Source organism: Labrus bergylta, chromosome 10 (assembly GCF_963930695.1).
Source record: "Labrus bergylta chromosome 10, fLabBer1.1, whole genome shotgun sequence".
NCBI lineage: Eukaryota > Metazoa > Chordata > Actinopteri > Labriformes > Labridae > Labrus > Labrus bergylta.
Genome location: NC_089204.1, coordinates 5,233,011 through 5,249,476, shown reverse-complemented (window position 1 = coordinate 5,249,476; position 16,466 = coordinate 5,233,011). Strand labels below are relative to the sequence as shown.

The 16,466-nt window shown below is 41.7% G+C and overlaps 1 protein-coding gene across 1 annotated transcript in view; it reads right to left on the bottom strand.

Moving 5' to 3' along the window:
• Window positions 1–16,466, bottom strand: part of dntt (deoxynucleotidyltransferase, terminal) — a 97,238-nt gene that overhangs the window by 34,424 nt on the left and 46,348 nt on the right. The window contains exons 8-10 of the mRNA XM_020651988.2: window positions 14,054–14,156; window positions 2,648–2,896; window positions 2,143–2,226 (exon numbers count right to left, since the gene is read on the bottom strand). Coding sequence (XP_020507644.2) covers window positions 2,143–2,226; window positions 2,648–2,896; window positions 14,054–14,156 — 436 coding nt within the window. The remainder of the gene's footprint in view (window positions 1–2,142; window positions 2,227–2,647; window positions 2,897–14,053; window positions 14,157–16,466) is intronic.

Here is a 16,466-nt window from a genome sequence, read left to right as displayed (position 1 = left end):
TAATGTTAGCACACTTTAGTTAGCTCGTAGCTTCACATAGCATTTAAATTTACATGGATGGACCGTGATCTAAAAACTCTTACGTGAAATCCAAATAAGCAGTGAGTATGTCATTCTTCTTTTCTCTAGCCAGCCTTCCCGTCCGTGTAAACATGACGTAAACATGGTGCCAACAACAACACAGCCAGTGGGACTCAAGCTTCTCACTAATTGTCGACAGTATTCAGAGAGACATTTACACCGGAGATACTTGATTTCTGAAAAAAATATGTGTAAAATGTTGCACATTCTTCCTTTAATAAGCTTGTGCCTTTACATTTTGAAACATTGGGATTTGTTTCTAACACAGAAAAGTCATTAAAGCCTGCCAACACTAGAACACCTCCCACTGAGAATTGTGCTATAAAAAATGTATTCACACTACACCCCCCCCCCCCACCACCACCACCACCATCCATCTCCCCCAGAGAGATGACACAAATTGCGCTCAGTCTTTTAAAACTGTCTAAAAATTCTCACTGCCATGTCTCCATCATTGTTGACAGGTCTCCATGGTAACAGCTTGCCAATCATAAGGTTGTCATTGTCTATTTTTCTATGACTATGGAACACAATTAACAAATTTAACATCACGCTATATACAAAAAAGACTTGAATCTACAGATTGAGACCAAATTAACTTCAATGAAAATGTTTCCTAAAATAATAAATCAACTAAGATGTAGGCTCGTTCGCTCATAGAGCTCTATACAAACTGATTTTCATTTTTCAGACGCCTCTGTTGCCCCCTGCTGGCCACTAGAAACAATGCAGGTAAAACGCAAATCCTATGTGACCTCACATCTGAAAGTCGATCTGCATAGACATTATGAGTGAAACAAAACGCCAGCTGAAGGTCGTTGTCGGACTGTCAAACTGACTAACCTCAGAAAACTATTTTATTGTATGGAGGCTCAAGGGACAGGAATTATACTTTATTTTGTTCTCTGTAAACTTAATCCAGGCAGTAATAACAATGCCACCACAGAACAATTATGAAAACAGGTAAGTGAGATGTTGCAGTAAATGCTACAAGCTGCATTGTAATGCTCCAGACTCTCTGGAAAACATCGAACAGAAAACCTTTGCACTCACTGATGTGCTCCCTCTCTCTCTCTCTCTATCTCTCTCTCTTTAAAAAATATGTGGCCCTCAATGTAAGATTTATGTATTTCAAATGCATTTCAAATTTCCATTCAATTTAATGATTTGATTTCAGTGTAAAACAGACTAATACACTTAAATGTGTAATGCATTTTTAGGAGTAAAACCTAAATTAAAACCAAAAGGATTACACATACTGTACATGTGATTATTATTCACAGGTCTGCTCAACCTCACAATATGACCAGGACAGCATAAAACAGCACACACTGGATCGTCCAATCAAAAAAGAAAAGCCTCTCTGCCTGTATTTGTAATAAGTGGCACAAAGACCCACAAACTGTAAGGCTGCTGATTAATGGAAGTAAAAACACACAAGGTGAAAAGCCTCTCACAGCTTTGGAAGAGGCAAATTAACGCTCAGGGGAGAGAAATCGCACACACAAAATATTTGATTTCATCTTCCTGGTTTGTAGTACACAACACCATAATGTGTGTTTGAAGTGTCACAGTGATTTCAAGCTTTTAAGTGATTCTCTACTAAAATATCCTAAATGCATATCATCATATTTTCAAAGCTTAACAATGTGTGTATAAATATTTTAGTTCATTTGCAACTAGACATGCCGTTTGTGATTTTTAGCATACTTTGCCGCTGAGTTTGGAACATTTTGAGCACATTGATAGAGAGCAGAGAAATTGGTTATGCTGCAGATTATAAATATTTCTATAGTAAATACATCTGCATATCGTCTTATGTTGCAAATAAACTTTCAAGTTGACCACAGACACTGCTCCTGATGCGAGAAAAAACATCTGAGGATGAAGGTCGAGCAGATGTTTAGTCAATCTGTTGTGAGGTTTTCACTTGGGGGGCAAAGAATTGGACCATTTTGTCCTAACAGCACTGTGGCTCTCATACGACTCTTTTTTTATGATATAAGCTGATAGATAAATAAATCTGTTCCTGTTAGTGTGATCAAGTGTGGCACTACATACCTTTGTTTTGTCGTACAGTGCGTGGTTGTCCAAAAGCATCTGCCGCTCCATTCGAGCGTACCTCCTCAGGTCTCTCTCAAACTGCTGTGGAAGAAAGAATCAAAGGTCTGAATCAAAATCTTTGTTCAGTTATTTTGATGGCACAGAAAGAAAGTAGTGATGCCTCCATTTCATTTTCTATCCAAAAAGATAACCAGAAAAAAAGGTATTTTATGTCAGATATTTCTCATATATTCATATGATAATCTGCACTGTTAAAAGTCTTTGTATTCATGTTTAATATTATTTCAGTATCTGTCGGACTTTGCCTCGAATAGAATCACTTTTTGTTAAAAATGAAGACTACACGGACGGTGACCTTGATGTTGTTCTTGCCTTGCAGCACATTTTACAGCATGCTGTTGTCACACACAGGAGGAATGATTGCTCATGAAATGCACTAACTCCTACTTTTTGGAGTCCTGCAGCTACTGCTCACTGTCAGCCAGAGTGTAATCCTTCATACCCTGGAGCCGGTCCAGCCCAGCAGAGCAAAGGCATAGCGATCCATGGGTGGCGCCACCAAGTCCACACGCACTGCCCTCCAGCCCCTGCTGTCCCCCTCTGCGATGTGCAGACCCCCCTCCACTTGGCTGCCCTCCAGCCGCAGGATCAGGAAGCACTTGGCAAAGTGGTCCATGGCCTCGAACCTGTGGCAGGGAAGCTTCGACATATCAAAGGTGGAGGCCTGGTACTCAGTGTAGAGCAGAATTCCCTGGGAAAGAGAGAGAAATTCAAAATATTAGGATGGACAATATATGTTTATTGGCTTTTTATGTATAGATCCTTGTCTTTGTTGAATACATGTTTCTGCTGTTAAACCACTGTGAAACCTAAAGAATAGCTTGACCCTCTATCCTAGCCTCTGCCTGAAACAGTGCGTTTCAGCTGCTGTCTCTTTAAGGCCCCATTCTCACTTTCTTCTGATTGGCCAGTTCTGTAGACTCCTTCTGGGGCGCAGAACGCTGCAGGGCTACCAGGGGGAGTGCTGCTCTCCAGTGCTGGGAGAAGAGAGCCTATTTAAGAGATTCACCAGCTTACTTAGAGGCTTATAGCCGTATTGTGAAATTCTTGGTTTCATATCGTTAAACAATCGAGTGATTTGCAGGATGAGCCGTTTAGTGCCCTCTGCAGACTCATCCTGGGATTACTCAAACATACGTTCACCCCATGAGTTGAAACTTTGCCCATGTTTAGTATGGGCATCCAGCATTGTAACACTACATGAGAGTGTTACAATGGGGATCAGCATAATCGGTCAACTTTAAGGAGCCGCTAGTCAGGAGTTAGCACATCACAGACATAGGGAGGGATCTGGCCATGAAAGGCTTTAATAAATCAGTTCTTAAACTCACAGGTAGCCAGTGAAGGGAAGCAACGACAGGTGTAATGTGGTCACTAATATTGCTATTCGTTAAAATCCTGGCAGCAGCATTTTCAATTCATACATGGAACTTTTCCTGACTCAAGTCACAGAGTTATTTAGATGAACACAATACAATATAACCTTAAGGAAAAACCATAATGTGGCTTCTGTACCACCAAATAAGAAGCATGCAGGACTGATGATGCAATAACCCGGTGCATTAAACAGTAAAACAAAACACAGAAAAATCTCAGTAAACCGCGAGTGAAGGTATCCCTCAGTCTTTGTTTACCAAGAATACAAACCAGTCCATTTCACATTATCCATGAGCATTAATAGCAGTTTAAGCTGCAATGCTGTCAACTGTAATACAAACGTTAAATAAATGAAAAGTCTGGCAAAACGGCTAAAGCCCTTTTGCATTGGTTTTGCCGAGAGACTTAAAGGAGGACAGCCTGTGTATGTCTCTTCAGCGAGCACCCGACGGCCCTGACAGCAAAAAGCCGGTCACCTTTCATCTGCAGCCCAGACTACAGAGCAGCCAAAAAGAGCTGATCCTCTCCCTACCAGAGGATCAGAGGCTGGATACTGGCTGACAGACGGTTATAAGTACAGAGGCGTAGCCTGTATGGGAGATGTTAATCACCCCTTTAACCTATCAAATATCTCCATTCATCAATTTTCTAAAGTGATACCACAGAAACCGTGCCATATCTGAAGTCATTTGGTCAGAAGCACTGAGGACTTTGTCAGGCCTAAGAGATGCCCTGCTATATTAAAGAAAAATTAGGCATGCATGACTATACAGTATATATCATGTTCTACTTAAATAGATCTCCAGGATCAAACTGGGATCAAAAAGCACAATAAGAGTGAAGTCTTGAATAGATTCATGGTGTTTGCCAGCTGACTATCATATCCCCCTCTTTTTTCTAACCAATTCAAACAGCTTCTCTTTTCTCACTGATTCGCTGCAGAACGTTTGATGACATTAAATACAGTGCTCCTGCCAAAAACTCATGTCATTTTTAATTTAATGAATATTGTCAGTGTCAAACACAGATGACTCTGGTTGGCGCTGGTAGCCTATAGTGGTTAGTGTGAAAGCCCCATGTGCCGAGGCTACTGCCCTCAAAGAGGATGGCCAGGGTTCGAATCCGACCTGTGGCTTCTTTCCTGCATGTCATTCCCCACTTTCTCTCTCTCCCCAGTTCCTGCCTCTATCCTCTGTCTTATCTTTAACATAATGGCATAAAAAGCAAAGACTCTCTTGTTATCTAACAGGTAAGGTGAGAGACCAGCTACAGAGAAACCAGCTTAGTTGAAAGCTGCTAAAGAATTTGGGACCATTTATCACCATATGTTGTCATTTAAAACACCAGCCCGATCACAGAGAAACTCCCAGTTTCAGGATTCACAATCATTAGAATCTTGTCACAGATAGTCAGCGCAGCAGTTCTCACATCTGTTATCTTTAACCAAACGTTTGCTCTCCCTGAAAAACTGGCAGAAAAAACGATTCTTCACATTTTGGGAGATCAAGTTGGTTTAGAAAGAGACCTTGAAGAAGAAATGAAGATGTGAAAATTGTTGATTCTCTCTGATACCAGGTTGGATATTTGCCATACTAAAATAAAAACATATGATTTCAAATGGTTTGGTTCCCTTTTTGGTAAATCAACAGGCGTTCATCAGCGTTGAAGGACTAGTGCCGAAACGCGTCCGTTGCTGTTGTTGTTGCTGCCTTATACCCGGATAAAAGAAACCTAAAGGACATTTGTGTGCTAATATAATCATCAGAAACATCAAAAAAAACTTTTATTCCCTTTATCCAAAGGCAGCGTTCTGGTTTAAACATTGGCCTGAATTACACACATGCACAAACAGGCTCTGTGGACATGCATAAATGAAGAGATGTTAGAGTGGGGCTGCTACATGGGGAGCACACCATAGCTGTTGGTGGTATGCTGACTTGCTCAAGGGCAACTTGGCAGTACTCAGGAAGTGACCTGGCACTGCTCCAACTTTCAACCCAACCCCTTACAGTCTGAGCTACTTCAGCTCCAACTAACAGATTAACACATATTGTAGGGCTGACATCCAATTAGCCCGTATAACTACTTTAAATAAATTCCAAACATTAAAAAATCGAGAGTCAAGTCATCTTGATTGGTTAATTGAAGTTTGATAAGAACACCAGTGACTCTTTATCGGGGCTAAGAACAGAAAAAGCCATAGGACTAAAGATGCCAGACACCGTGTGAACATCTGCTCTGACTTGTCATCAGGATAAGATGAGCCCTGAGTGGTGAGAAAAGAGAAGGCTAAGTGTTAGATCCAGCAGAGAGACTAGCCTCCAGTCAGCCGTACAACATGACTGAAGCCCATTCCCTGATAAACGGTCACACTCCTTAGATAATGGAAATCTCTGCCAAGTAAGATGTCAGTTTGTTGAAGAGAGAGAATGAGGGAGGTTCACCGAAGAGAAACAAAGCTGTTAGCGGAGAAGAGAGTGCCAGAAAGTAAGAGAATAAAAGACTCAACCTGTGAGAGAATGTAAGAAAAAAGGGTGGACGAGGTGATAGGAGGAGGGACAGAAAAAAGAAAAGAAAGAAAGAGCATGAATTGATTTCCTCCTGGCCGTGCCCCAGCTGATTATACTTCTCCTTGGATGTGGGAGTGTTAAGACGATTAAGATTACAAATTGTCAATTGAATTCCAGCTCCCGGCGTAATTGTTGGGATACTACTCTCCTCTCAGTGAACATAAATCTACTGCACCCTCCTTAAAGAGCAATAATTGGGAAAGCGAGTGCAGCGGGCAGCCACTCAGCCTGTCCAGCCAGATGACTGAGGTTAATCACAAAACATTTAACACCCACCCAGCACTCCAATGGTTCACCACTGAGCAAATGATCAGATTAGGGCGACTCTTCTTCTGGCAAAGGAATTACAGAGGGGAAAATCTTGATTGTCACATGGGAGTAGAACTCAAGGAAGCACCGACCCCCCTCCACCTCAATTTTTCCTCCTTAGGCTCTGATTCGTTTAAAACGCAATCACAGGCAAAAAAAAAAAAAAAAAAAGATGTCACCCTGTGCTGCACCCCTGGACTGCTCTCCATCTGCATTTCGAGATAACCATTCACCTCTGTGTGGAAAAAGCTGGCAGAGGGACTCTTAGAGATCCCTTTACATTCAGTAATAGCTTAGCTTAAGGCAGTGACAGCTCCCACTTAGATAATGAGCACAGAATGACAGCATTAAAGCACTTAAACACTGACTAATCTGAAATTAAAACCCCCGGGAGACACACTTGAGACAAGTTGCGGGAGAAGGTCTGCAACCAATCTAATCCGCGAGGACACAGATGTAGGTCCGTACTTATTTAAGAAGATATTTTGGGTCCTCCTGGCAGAGCATTTATACACGACCCTGAATCATTGTGATGCCTTCAGAGGAAAGTAATAAGGAGTTATGGGCAACAGCAGGACAGACTATTAAGTAGCTGAATATGGGTACCCGTTCAGTGAGGTTTGCCGCCCTCCCGCCTACACACACACTTTGGAGTCTCCCTCTTTCTGCCTGACACAAATACACAACGCTCACAAATCCAGCATTAAAACAGGATGTCATCAAGTCCCCTGTCTCAGCATCGCCGGAGGCTGTTTAGCCCAATAGCGCTCTGTAATCATCTCCCACGCAGCAGGTAATGTCAGCGAGCATCTGAGAGTAAGCTTATTCCAGCAGAACTGTTTACAGAGGGAATTACAGAGGAGGACAGCGGGAAGATAATCTTTCCCCCACAGCTTCGCCTCTTGAGCGCTGAAAGAAAAAAGGATCAAGTGAGCACAGCTTTCCCAAATTGGGAGCTGAAATGGTATAAATTGTATTTTCTCTATTTGAGATTTTACTCCTTTGTTTACTCCACTGGATTAAAGGGACCTGTGTCCACAAAGCTTTAATGGTATATACATTTATGGATGCATGTCATATTCATGTGTGAACAGACGGATATCTAATCAGTTAAGGATTCTTATTTACAGAAGCCCTATGAAAACATGCCTCCAGACATTTTATCAAGTTATTTGTGGTTGTTTTCTGGAGATCTAGACTCATTTATAATGTATCCCTAAAGTTAAAAACCACAAACAAACATAGAAACAGGCTTAATGTTTAACCCTAACCCATGGTCAATGGTAACATGGCATGCACGGTCTGGACTGCAACAGCAGCCAGCACCATTGTTATTGTATCTTTTCCTTAAGGTTTATTTGTGGGATCTTTATGCCTTTATTTACATTTAGGGATAGAAAAGTGAATAGAGACAGAAACCAGGAAGAGAGAGAGAGTGGAGAATGACAAGCAGGAAAGGAGCCACAGGTCGGATTTGAACCCGGTCTAAAGCCTCTGTACGTGGGTCATGCACACTTAACACTAGGCCACCGGCGCCCCTTGTTATTGTTTCTAGATCGCCAGTAAGTGTTCCTCTTTGCACAAGTAAACTGGATTTGTTATCCTGAGATATCAACTAAAGCAAGTCGATATTTATATTATTGATATATTGCAGAATGCTCATAACCACAGCATTATATAGAGAAATAAAATGTATGGATGCATGGTCACTGTCTTATACTGTGAACACAACTGTCCAGCTTGATGATTTCACTTATCAATTCATAGAAATACGGTTTCATAAATCACCGAGATTGCACATCTCAAATTGCATTGCAGTATTATCAGGCAACAGTTTCTAGTGATAAAACAAAGGATGCCATTTGTTTTCACTGATCTGCAGTACTGACTCAGCAGAACTGAAAAGATCCAGCATCTTCACACAGATATTTACACCAAGGGAGAACAAGTTTGAGAGAGATGCTGCAGAGTAACATAATTATTTTGTAGACTAATCTTCCACATAATCAAGAACATAAGGTTAGGAAAGGGCTCCATTTAAATATTTCAGGCCTGAAACATCCTCACTGATAAACATCAAGGATAGACTTAGACATACTGTGAGGAGTTTTTAACCGATTATGAAATAGACCCAAATGTGCACTGATGTCCCTACTGTGTATGACCTACAGAGGTGCAAGGTCATCTTTATCATCCCTGTGAGAGGGCAACTTGTCAGCAGTAAAAGCATTCCAGCCAACAATCAACATACAACATAAAGAGACACAGAGAGTGCACTCACACTACGCCCAATTGCCCCCGGACCGTGCACGATGGCCCCACTTCTCCTCATTCTTCCGCTGGTTTGCCGTCACACTGTTCCAGGACTAACCGGGCCCTAGCATGCTTACTTCTTGTACGTAGCATTGTTATACAACCCATGCATAGCTTCAAGTGATCATGAAGCATGCTCAGTTTACAAAACAGGCTGAGTCCAAAAATTTAAAAGGGACGCATGGTTAAGTCCGCTTCCATACATCGGAAAAAAACACAGAACAAGACTGCAACTTTACTGACTTTGTGGATTATTATGAGTTATTCTAGTCAGATACAGCCAGAACACTCTGGGATTTTTCTCGACAATGGAAGGCTGTCCACCTTTCATGCCTGTGCATGAGCAAGTGTACCGTACAGAAGAACACCTCTTCCATCGCACCAAAGCCAAGGAAGACACTTGTCAAGCATTTAATCATAAGATGCTGTGATGATGTATTTTTAGCAATTATTGTTTCATGTTTGTTATGTGCTGTCCTGTTATATAGTTTATGTCTTTCATATCTTTATTCTTATGCCCTTGGTGTATAAGACGAATCCCCCTCTGGGCTATAAAGGTTTCATGCATTCAATGATTCACACTATGACTGTTTAAAGGAGGTAGGATGAGATTGTTGGTTGGAGAATTATTCACACACATTCAGCACAGGATCAGCAAATCATGACATACCTCTTTTTTTTCACAAGATGGTCAAATTCAAAGTTCCTCAGGGGAGCTTTTACATGACAGGATAAGAACGAGGCTCTGGGATGCATTCAATAAAAAGGCTTTAAGAGGTCATTTCAAGGGAGGGTATCCAGGTTTTTTAACAATCCAACCATGTCCATCAAAGAATTGTCTTTGTTCCAGCGCAGCGAGATGAGAGGTCGCAGCAGCCACCTGCATCCACGAGGCTGAGTCTTTGGTGTCGGGACATGAGGAGCTCTGATCTCATCTCTCATTCGCTCTGACTCACAGAGAGACTTCAAAACACGCCTTCAAGTCACAGATTAGATGCCCATTAGCCGAGGTTGTTTGAACCTCACTTTGACTTTGATTCTGAGCTTCGCCTGGAATAAAAGAAACTGTTAGCTGGAATTAAAGTGCAGAGGTTTGCGTGTCCTCTCAATGTCAGTGAAAGTAGCCTTCAGTGCTTCGGTTGTATTCGGATATCAGAGTGACTAACTCCATTTGACTGCAAAATAACCCCACAGCTGTAGGGGCAGCTCCGCCTGAATCACTTATTCAACCACAGGGGAAACTCTGCGATCCCTAACCACACTGACTCACACCAAATCGGCACAATGAAAGCCTGAGCTGAATCACATTATCATGGTGGCAATGCATACAAAGCTCGGCCTTCAGAAAGCAGAACTTCTGCAGTGTTTAGAGACAGAGATGATAGATGGATGGAGGATGAAACATGGGGCCTCTCTGTCTCTCTGTTGCTATTACCAGGGCCAAGCTGAATCTCATCTGTCTGCCACAGGAGCTGGTGGCTGACCTTGCCTCTGCCCCCGAGTTATGCTTTCAGAATATCAGCAGGAGGGGCATGGAGGAGGGGGAAGGAAAAATGATGAACCCGATTTTACAAGGACGTTTCTGGATAGATGTATTTTTAACTCCCTGCAGGCTGAAGAGTGGGTGCAGGGACCGCTCGTGATATTAGTCCTGAGTGAAGACACGTGGGCCCCCCGGGGACTTGATTGCAGATGACAAGGTTACACGACTTAGAGTCAACCTCTGCTACCCCCAGTTAATCACTGTCTCTTGTGTCCTCGTCCCTGCAGACCTGTCCCCTCTGCAGCCCTCGTCGCTCGAGCCATCTGAGAAGCTGTAAGCTCCTAAAGCCTCCTTTAACACCTGCCCTTCTGCCTAATTCACCGTCTCACATCATTCTACCTCCTTATCACCGCACATTCACACACTTTCACACCGTCACCTCGTTCCCTCTCCTCGGTGAGTGGCTGTGAGCGTTGAGAGCTCCCCGTGATACAGTTAGTGGGAGGTAATTATCGTAGGGATGGATGTCTGACGGAGTGGAGCTCTGTGGAGGTGTGGTGTGTGTGTGTGTGTGTGTGTGTGTGTGTGTGTGTGTGGGGGGGGGGGGTTATTTTTAAACCCAGAGATGACAGAAAGAAGCCGACAGCTAGACCAGACAGAGCGGCCCTGCTCTTCATCAAACACTTGTCTTCTTTCATGACCCTCTTCAACTACTCATTTATCTTTGGAAGGAAACTGTGTTGACAAAGGAAAGTCCTTGCACACCTTGTCCCTGGCTTTTTTTTAATGGTGCAGAATGTCATGTGCAGCACATCTTCTGAAAGTGATATTGACCAGAACGTTTACTGCAAAAAAGTAACATCCAACTCTTTGACGCTGGGTTAAAAACAGACAACACTCCCTTTGATTGTAAACTGTATGCATCCATGTCCAAAAAAACCCGCTGGTTTCCACTCAAGTATTCGTCCTTTACATAACTTAGTAATAGTATTATGGACTCAAGCTATAGCTGTGAGTTAGTGGACTTTACTGCATCACAATAATCTGTTACATAAAGCCATTTATCATTTTATCAGAGTGTGACTGTATCCTTTTGATTCATCTTTCCGTTTCCTAAGTAGCTGCACAACTGATCCCCGTTTGTTTAACACTGAAGTGATTTAACCATTTCTTCTGCTTAGTTATTGAAGTTTTTCCTCCTCGTACATTCATGTGAAGCCTGAGAGATGTGCATGAGGTGGAAGCAGTTGGTGTGAATGAGAACCAGCTGGACTTGTGTGTTTCCATGATTGTGATTAAGACCTCTGTTTGAAGTCATTCAATGAATGTGTTAACAAGCACTGAGCTTTAATTAAACACATTGATACTCATCACATTACTGTGACATTAGCAGCAAATAACTGTCATCATTTGAGTGGAACTAATAATTAAAGCACTGTGTGTATGTAAATAAAGTCTGCAGTCGACATTGTCATGTGTTTTATCTCTCACTCACACATTTGGTGAATATTCTCGCTTTCTACTTTGCGTTCTCTCAACTTTAATGAGCCTCTGTCACCTGTCTTCCTGTCTCTCCTTCTTCTTCTCTCTCAGCCACCTCTCTTTTTTGAACATTTTACATTACAGGATCCATTTCCCATTAAGAGGACTACAGGGCTGCAGATGGTCCTTGAAAGCCCAGCCAGAAGTTCTTAAAGAAGCCCATTGAATGGTCCCATTGCTCTTTTACCTGATTCACTCACCTGAATCTCTTAAAATTAAAGGCGGCTAAATTGGCAGAGCCATGAACCACTATTCCCTCTAACTTTTATTAAAAGAAGGCTGCTGTGAGGTTTCAGGGACCTTGTTATGAATTATGGAAAAGTGACCAACTCGATTTTTGCCGCATTACCGAAACAATCCACACGGGCTGAGCTCAGAGGAAATATTGCACCAGGAAAATAGTTTTCAGTTCCACATCACAGTATAATGCACCATCTGGTATGTTTTAGGTTTTTTGACCTTAACTATGAATAACTATGAAGATTCATTATTTTAAAGAGCCCATATTCTGCCCTTTTTGGGGCTCGTATATTTAATCTATGTACCTACTTTTGTACGTTCACAATAGCTAAAGTCTGAAAAAAGTGTCTGTTTTCATGTACTGCTCCTCCTTGCTCCCTCTACGCTCTGAGTCTGTCAGCTACACTCTGTTGAGCCCACACTGTTAGACCCCACGTGGGCCAAGTCTGCTCTGATTGGTCTGCCGATCCGCTCTGTCGTTATTGGTCAGTTGCTCAGCACGCGTCTCTGAATTTCAACATGAGCTGCAGGGCTTGCCACAACGAGCCAATGGGCTTAGATCAGTGATCTCACACTGACAATGAAGCCGCACTGACAAATTTTTATTGAGGGGGGGCTAGAACCGAGCTTTACATGCAGCTAATGCTACAGCTAACAGGAGGAGGTTGGAGAAGCCGCGTTTCGGCGGACTTTGAATTTTTGCACATAGATGTGCCTAAACATGCACAGGACACCTGGAAAACACACTAAAGAGCATATACAACCAGAAAAATCATAATATGGGACCTTTAAATCTTGATTAATCGCAGGCTATCTTGTCCCTTTAGGCTTGCCGTAGATAGTCGTCCTCAGTGTCTCCCTGTAGTCTCAGTGATGTAAAATTTGAATGTCTCATTTCACTTTAACAAACTCTCAGACAGCTCAGCTGACGAGTCCAAAGAAATATCCACCTTATGACATCACACATTGACCTTATGACATCACACATTGACCTTATGACATCACACATTGACCTTTGTTACCGTTCATTTGAGCTGTTTGACGTCAGTTTGGGATCCCTAACCACTTCCTGTTTCTGTGCTAAAGTCCTAAGCACAGAATGTTATGTCCTAACCTCCCATCAACAGAAATAATAGCTGGGTTGAATTCATACAGGAAGTCCTCTCATTTAAGAGAAAATTAAAAGCCTTACTTTTCTTTTTAAATGCGAAAATATTTGAATTTTAAACATGCAATAAAAAACGTGATTAATCGTGATTAACTATTGACATTTATTTATTATATGTTGTTCTTGTAAACCAGGATTATCCTGATTTCTTGGATCAAAGTTATCCCAATCCCACTCAGAGGTTTTGAACACTAACTCAAGGTTTATACAGATTTTTTTTGGAAACAAGATTGGATGATTTAATCAGATTTTCTAGACCAAGCAATTTTTAAGAACTTCTTGAAATAAATAGTTAGCCGGCATTCCCAGAAGCACATCCTCATATGATCATTTTAAATTTGACATACTTTATTCATCCCTGAGGGAAATTCTCAGACACACACAGGCCTGAAAGACACACAAATGTACAAACAGGACTTTTGGCATACACTGGTGGAGAGATGTCAGAGTGGGTCTGAGCTGTTGGGGGTGCGCAAAAGTAAAAGTAAGATGAATAAAATGTCCTATTGTGACCCCAAAGTTTAATTTCAAAACTTTTAACTACTTTCAAATGGAGCTTTCAAACACTGTCCTGAACATATTTTTAAAATTATAGAAACATGTGAGTACAAAAATACAGGTTTTCAGAAGGATATTCTGCAGTGCTGTGTTAATTAAAATGTCCTGCTATTTACCAACCCCTATGATAAATCTTTCAAGGAGATGTTCTTTTTAAACACATTTAAACCATCACTGCTGAATAATTATAGAAATTTTAGGGACAGCTTAACATTTCCCTCTCCACTGATGGCTCTACATCCTTATTACTTCCCATTAGTGCAGAGAAAGGGAACAACACACACTTACTTGTTTTGTCAGTCTGTTAATAACTTTGGGTATCAGAGTCTCCTCCTCCCCCGGCTCGGGTGTGGTCACGATAAAGTCCACATCATGACCAAACTCCTTCCCCCTGCAGATAAACACAGAAATAAAAAAGATTCATCTTCATCATGTCCTTCACTGAGGAAGAGGTGACGTGTCAGAACTCTTCAAAGCAGAACACAAACTAAGAGTTATTCATGATGTAAATAATAATTTGTCTTAAATTATGAAGTGCTAAAACTCCTCTTTGTTGCCTCAGCTGTCAGAGCTCAAACTTTTATAAGAATCATCATTAAATAGCTGGATCAGTCTCCTAAAGCAGACAGACAGACCCATATGGATCCTGGCTGAGCTTACACAATGGTTTCTCTCTGTCAGCAGTACCGCAGCACTGGAGGTGATAATCAGGTGATTATCAGGCAGGAACAGAAACAGTGAAAAGCTCAGCAGAGATCTAAAAGATATGTACACATGCAGACGGCGTAGCACAGCTGCAGCCTGCTGAACCAGGTACAGCACACCTTTTATCAAATCTCTGACAATGATGTCTCCATTTCTGAACATGCAGTTTAAGATTACAGATTTCTAAATATCTCCTTCAGCAGCCCTTTCACACGTCTTGGATTGGAAAATGAGACAGGTTTATGGTTCACCAATTCTTTAGTGGGAGCTTTTGTGTAGACATTACTGTGTGGTTTTCAAACTCATATTCAAAATGTTAAAGAAATGTAATTAGATTTAAGGATCCACTGAGACTGAGGTATATTTCGAGATTGTGTGGATGCAGTGGCAGTATGAGAGTAATGTGCAGTGTGTTGGTGCATGAGAGCCTTTGAATTTGTTGTTGAAGATGATTTATCTCAAGGGGCTGTCCATCAATAAATGTATTATTTACTATTATTTGAATGTTGGAAATCAGGAAATTTTGGTGTGTAAGAGATATTTTTCTGGATTCAAGAACCAAACCTTGCTGCTCAACGCTTCCTGTAGCTGTTTTGTAGATTATGGCTGTTTCAGATTCTTTCTTTCTAATGTGACTTGAATTGCTGATCATCGGGACGGGGTGAATACTAAGTATATATCCTTTTCATAGCATCTTCAAAGCTTCCCTTCCTTTCACTCAGTGCATGCTGAGACAGTCTCCGGGATAATCCAAACACTCGTCAGATGGAGTGATGAAAGAAAAACAGTTGGTTCCTTTGTTTGTTTGTTTTCAACCTGCTCAGACAACTACATATGGAGAGTTTTTTTTTTAAACCAGTCATGAAAGAGAAAACAACTCGGACACAAAGAACAATCACAATCCACAGTCTGTTCTGACGACCTACTTTTTGATCACTGCAGCTTGGTCGGTGGTCAGACGCTCTCAAATCTAACACTGTTGGAATCCAAAGGGAGATAACCAAAAACAAACCTTTGACTGAAAATGTTTCAACATATAAAACAAGTTAGAGAGAAGCTCCCCACATTTGCCCTCTTGGCTTTAACAGGTGGCTGGTTTGTGTCGCTCTGAAGGGTAGAGGTTAACAGAGCTGCTACTTGTCAACAGGCAAGGCAGGCAACTGTATAGGGGGCGCCCAAGAGCTGATAAACTTAAAACCACAGCAGTGGCTCAAAATGTGCAATATTTGCAATTACAGTAGAAAAACCTCCCTTAAGGGGCCCCATTTTACAGTACTCACTCAACTAATAGTAAATGACTGAATGATGCTTGTCTTACCCTCAAAATGGACGAGAGACAATTTAATGAATACCTTCCGCTTTAAAAAAGTTATGTAGAAAAAATGGACAAATCGGTGAATAAAAATTGATCAGAATGCAGGAAAAGACATTTTTAGGAGCAAAAAACTTGACTTCCTGAAAGTTCATAAAACATTAATTTAATCTGTCTCTCTCTCGCTGTGATTATTTTTAGTTTCAGTACAATAATGAGTAGAGTAGAGTGCTGATACCCATGGATGCTGAAGTTGCACCCTGCCAGGCTGTAATCCAATCATTTTTGCTTCAGTCCTACCTTCCATAAGACCAGGCATCATTTCATACAAATCAAAAACAGGCACTCACACATCCTTTGAATCAGTGTAAAATCTCGGTTGTTAACCGTGACACTGGAGCTGCTGTCAGTTCGATTTTTCATATTGTCTGACAACTAAAAGAGATGAGAACAATTGTTGGGTGTAATGTGGCTCTACAGAAAGCTCAGCTGCCACAGGCTCTGTGTTTGATCTCTCCTCGCTACCTCTAACTACCGGGTGACGGCAGGGATGGAGGGCAGCGTTCAAGGGATGGAGGCAGGCTGTGAATGGCTCGTGGGGAAGCTTCAAAGGTCAGCGTGGCTAATTCAGGGAGCAAGGAAGTATTAGAGAGCAGCCATTAGAGCTCCACGAGGCATGATAAT